The sequence below is a fragment of the Nestor notabilis genome, unplaced genomic scaffold (assembly GCF_000696875.1).
Source record: "Nestor notabilis isolate BGI_N333 unplaced genomic scaffold, ASM69687v1 scaffold20498, whole genome shotgun sequence".
NCBI lineage: Eukaryota > Metazoa > Chordata > Aves > Psittaciformes > Psittacidae > Nestor > Nestor notabilis.
Genome location: NW_009939886.1, coordinates 3,578 through 8,848, shown reverse-complemented (window position 1 = coordinate 8,848; position 5,271 = coordinate 3,578). Strand labels below are relative to the sequence as shown.

General features: G+C 57.8%; 1 protein-coding gene across 1 annotated transcript in view; it reads right to left on the bottom strand.

Moving 5' to 3' along the window:
- Positions 1-10: 10 nt before the first annotated feature.
- Positions 11-5,271, bottom strand: part of PLEKHA2 (pleckstrin homology domain containing, family A (phosphoinositide binding specific) member 2) — a gene marked incomplete at its 3' end in the record, with an annotated part of 6,325 nt that continues 1,064 nt past the window's right edge. Inside the window, exons 3-6 of the mRNA XM_010020103.1 lie at positions 4,704-4,752; positions 3,739-3,836; positions 2,044-2,190; positions 11-43 (exon numbers count right to left, since the gene is read on the bottom strand). Coding sequence (XP_010018405.1) covers positions 11-43; positions 2,044-2,190; positions 3,739-3,836; positions 4,704-4,752 — 327 coding nt within the window. The remainder of the gene's footprint in view (positions 44-2,043; positions 2,191-3,738; positions 3,837-4,703; positions 4,753-5,271) is intronic.

Here is a 5,271-nt window from a genome sequence, read left to right as displayed (position 1 = left end):
GGTGCGCGGCCACGTCGCTGCTGTCCCCTGCGTCCCCCCCGTTCTGCAACAGAGCACACAGTTAACGGGGACAGCAGGGATGCAGGGGGCCCTGCTGCGATGGAGGGAAGAGCAGCAGCAAGCCCTGAGCCACGGGCTGGTTGCAATGCCTGGGTGATGAACCAGAGCGCAGAGCCGATGTCGTGTCACTGCACGCAGGCTGCTGCCCAAGAGCTACTCTCCCTTTTGGTGCCCACATGTTAAAAGCAACATTAAGAAGTTGGAAAGGGGACAGAGAAGTGCTAGGAGGGCTGGAGAAAACCCCTTGCAGCAGTGAGGTTAAAGGACATCCCTCCCCTGCCCGGCTTATCCCACACCGAGAGGTCACTCCACTGCACCACAGACCTTCTGGGGGGACACAAGGCCCAAGGAGCTTCATCTGGCAGCAGGAGGCAGAACAAAGGATGCTGGAGCTGGACAAATCCAAACTAGAAAGCAGGGATGCTTTCCAACTGGACAAGGGGATGTATCGTGGGAATAAACCACTCGGGAAAGCCATGAAGTCTCCACACTTCCACAGCCAAATTCTCCCATGGTTGGAGTTCAGGTAGAAAACCTGTGCCTCCTCTGGCCCCAAGCTGTCTGTGCAGAGGGGCACAGGGCCATGTGCCCAGCACCCCTCCCTGGGCACACCCCCAGCACTTCCCAGCGCATCCCAAGGGCCAGATCCTGCTCTCACCATCACCCCCTGGCTCCTCCATGCCGTCCCTGGTAGCGCCTTCCCTTCCCCTTTAGCAGTGCAGAGGAGGGTTGAGATGAAACACGTGCCCAAAAGCAGATCTGGGGATGCTGGTGCAATAGGGACTGTTACACCCAGGATGGAGGGATGCTGCTGGTGGGTCTGGGGGTGCAGCCGGAGAGTGGGGCTCCCCCCATGAGCTGCTGCAGAGCCAGGAAACCACGGGCGCACCCAGGAAGCTGCAGCAGAGGGATGGGCACGTCACACAGGGCAAGCACCAGAGCATGGGAAGCATCCAGCAGTGAGGCACCTGCTCTAAAACCCCTTGGGAAAGAGAGGGATTGTGTGAGGATGGAGCTGGTGGCTGCTGGGGACGGGGGGCAGCAGAGTCAAGGCGAGAGGAAAGAGCAGCTTTAACTCACTGAAGCAAAGAGGAAAAGTCCCAGAGCTGCTGCCAACCATCTGCAGGCAGCAGAAAACCACTGCAACCATCTCATTCTCTGCTCTATTTTTAGTGCTGATAAGAGCTGAAGTGAGACCCGGAGCCAGACGGGCGCCCAAAGGTGGGAGACACCAACAGCCACGTGCCAAGCAGAGGGGGCACAGAAGTGCCAGCCCCTGGGATGGGTCAGTCCCTTTGGCTTTAGGGTCCCTCTGCCCCAGGCACCTCGGTGGGGGATGTGGATGGTGCGGGATGATTTGTAGCCTCCTCCTCCCCACACCACCTCATCTCATCACACTTCAGAGCAGGACAAAGGAGAGGTGGGACAGGGCGCTAAGTGCAGCTATTTATACACAGTGGTGTCGAGTGGGGAAGGGTTTGCAGGCACCAAGCTGGTTTCCAGAAATGAAAGTGCAAACCAGCAGCCCAAACCAGCGACTGCACAGAATCCCAGAGTGGTTTGGGTTGGAAAGGAGCTTAAAATCATCCAGTTCCAACCCCCTGCCATGGGCAGGGACACCTCCCACTAGACCATGTCACCCAAGGCTCTGTCCAACCTGGCCTTGAACACTGCCAGGAATGGAGCATTCACCACTGCTCTGGGCACCCTGTGCCAGCGCCTCAGCACCCTCACAGGGAAGAGCTTCTGCCCTAGATCCAACCTGAACTTCCCCTGTTTCAGTTTAAACCCATCACCCTTTGTCCTATCGCTACAGCCCCTAATGAAGAGTCCCCCTCCAGCATCCTTGTAGACCCCCTTCATGCCACCTTTGCTGCTCATTCCCATTAGGAGTGGCTCTTAAAGCATGGGAAACGGAGCCACCGAAGCAGGGTGCTGGCGTCGCAGGGATTTCAGCCCCGGGAGCGGGTGCTGGCAGCTCACCTGGTTGATGGAGATGGGTGTGTGGACCACCACCCCCCCGATGATCTCAGTTTTGTAGGCGACCTGCGGCTTCCTCTCCTGCGCCTGGGGCACCACCGGAGGCTTCGTGATCTCTGTGGCCAGCGGGACGCTGCCGCCCTTCGGCACCTATTGGAGAAGGAAAGGGGTGAAGGGCTCACGTGTGACCATCACCTCTGTCCTCCCAAGCTAAATGAAGCAACGTCCCTATAAAACCCGCTACAGGAACAAGCCACCCCAATTAGGGCGGGTGTGGTTTGCAGGAGGCGAAGATGGGAGAGGAGAGGTGGGAACAATTGGGCATCGCCTCACATGAGCCTGTGAGTCGCCTCTGACGCTCAACGCCTTTGTGGGACACTTGCTCCTTTAATTGTCCTGCTCTAATTACAGCCTGGCTTAATGATGAGCCCCATGTGGCTGAGCTGCGGTGTCTGCAGGGGGTTCACACGCCGAATCCTGCGTGTCCTGCACCAATACGCGCTCAGCTTGGTGCTGAGGTTGTGGCATTTATTTGTGGACCAAAGAAGCAAATAGAAGCCAGGTCTGCTCTTGCACATTGGTTTCCCCACAGGGACTGCACCACAGTGATTTTAAACCAAGAATAAAGGTATTTGACAGGCCCCAATCCTCAATTGTTTGCCATGATTTTTCCTTCGTGCTTCAGCGCATAGTCTCATAAACCCCTGCTAGCATTAAGCTTTGCAACACAGCTAACCGCAGTTACACAGATGCCTGCAGCACCCCAGTCTTTCCCCAGGGACCCCCTATACCCAGGTCCTGCTGGGGGGTGCCCCAGTGTCCCCGGCCAAGCATCAAACTCAAATGGTGCCTCTGCTCCCAGTGCATGGAGTGGATCCCAGCAGCATCCCCCATCGCCAGGAGCAGTGGGTGGCTGAGGAGCACTGGTGCTGGGTCAGTGACCTTTAATTCATGGTTATATGAACACGGCAGTAAATGAGAGGAGATGGAGGACAAGCTCCTCTGATGCAGGCACCGTGATGCCCAGCAGCTCAGGGCATTGGCAACAGCTCATCACAAGCCCCCGTGATCCAGAGAGAATGAAAATGGAGTAAATAAATGAGTGGAGCACAAGGAAGATGCCCTTGGACAGCCACAGCCAGGAGTGAGTTACTCATGATCCCTCCAACAGGAGGGAAATGGCCCTGGAGCAGGCGGGATGGGGATGGCTCCAGCAGGACCTTCCCCAGGGAACAAGCCACTGTCCCCCACAGCAGCTGGGCAGGGAGGGTGAAGATGCAGGAGCAACCAGCAGCAAAGTAAACCCCAGCCAGGAGGATCCCTAGGGATGGGGGGGGAATATCTGCGGTCTGAAGGCAGACACTTGAGAGGGGTCACCACAAGAGAACCAACCAGGTTGGAAAAGAGCTTTAAGAGCATCAAGTCCAACCTTTATCCCAGCAGTGCCAAGGCCACCACTAACCCATGTCCCCAAGTGCCACGTCTACCCGGGGTGTGAACACTTGCAGGGACAGTGACTCCAGCCCTGCCCTGGGCAGCCTGTTCCAATGCCTGAGCACCCTCTGGGCAATGAATTGTTCCTCAGCTCCATCCAAACCTGCCCCGGGGCAGCCTGAGGCCGTTACCGCAGCAGGCTCTGAGCCAGCAGCCCATCGAGGCAGGACCCAGCAGTGTCTGATGGAGCAGAACCCAACGTACCGTGATCTTACTGGCCCGGTTCAGTGCCTCCACCCAGTCCTGCAGGTCCTTCTGGTCACTGGCTTGTAGGAAGTAGCGCTGAGATAAGGCGTTGATAACTATGGAGAGAGGAGCCAGGGAATCCGGTGCTTCCCGTTAGTACGACAGAAGGAGCAGTGAATCAAAGAGCTTCTCCCAGCTCCATTCCCAGAGCCATTTCCAGGTATCGGTCTCAACCTCGCGCATGGAAAAGCAGCCAAGGCGGCAGTGGGGATGCAGCAGTTGGGCACATCCTTGCACCAGAGCTTAGGGAGGTTCTGGGCTGAGGCCAGGCTCAAACCAAGGCTGTGGCACAGCCCAAGCTAGGACTTAGCCTCGTGCTGAAGGCAGCCCCTTGCACAGGGTGTTTGTGGGCCCCACAGGACCTCCTTCACTCAACACTTGGGTTCTGACATTGGTGTGAACCCCAGCACGGGGATGGGCTGCGCGCTCTGGTCTTCACCTTGGGCTACATCCCTCGTGGTAAAGTGCTGCAGAGGCAACGCCGTTCCCCTGGGACAAGTATGTGCTTGTGCTGCCATTTCTGTTGCTTTAAACCCAAGTTCCTGGCTCATACACGAAGCAGAGGGTTGGGCTGAGGCTCTTCGGTGGGGGAGGATGGGATACAAAACCCCAGTTCCATGCACCAACAAGAACAGAAGCTGATGCAGGCATTAGAAAGGAGAACCCTGCGTGCACAAGGCAGCGCAGCACATGGGACACATGGAAGGGATTGGGAAGCACGGCACAAGCAGGGAACCATCACGGAGGGGATCCACATGGTCCTGCCCCCCCGCCCCAGGCAGGGAGGTCACAGTGACAGGACCAAAAGGGAGCATCCCCCTCCCTTCCCGACCACAAGGACACTGCTGGCAGGTCCCGTGGGCATGGGGAGGGCGCTGGGGGGGCACCCGTAGCACAGCACCCACCGGGGTCCCCTCACTCACCGAAGCAGAACGGGGTTTTGGGCTTCTGTTTCGGGGTGGCGACGCTGACCTGCAGCAGGGCACACGAAGGAAAACATTAAAGGTGATGGGACGTGATTACGGCACACGGGAGAGCTGGAAGCTTCCATCCACACCCCCAGGACGGAGGGGAAGCCGCCGGTCCCCAAGCTCCAACCCAGGCCACGCTCCCAGTTCCTCCAAGCCCCCGGCAATGAGCATGGGGCCAGGGGAAGGCCAGTGAGGAGCTGGCGCTTTCCTCTCCCGCTGGCCCCCTGCTCTGGAGCACGGGGGCTTCCAGAGCCTCCAACAGGCGGGTTTTGCTGGATTCACACAGCCGCTCCGGTCAGCAATGAGGAAAATTGAGGGAAAACAGCAGCGGTTTCTCCCTGAGGAGCAGGAATCGTTTCTATAAGGATAATATCCCCTCCGGGGCTCCAAGCACAGCATTCATGGAGTGTTTATTCTGACAGGCTTCCTCCTCCAGGGCTGCTCTGTGATGCCTTGTATACGTTTTCCCAAGCAAACCTCCACTCCTCTGGCATAGTCACCGCTGGCAGCTAAAGCCATT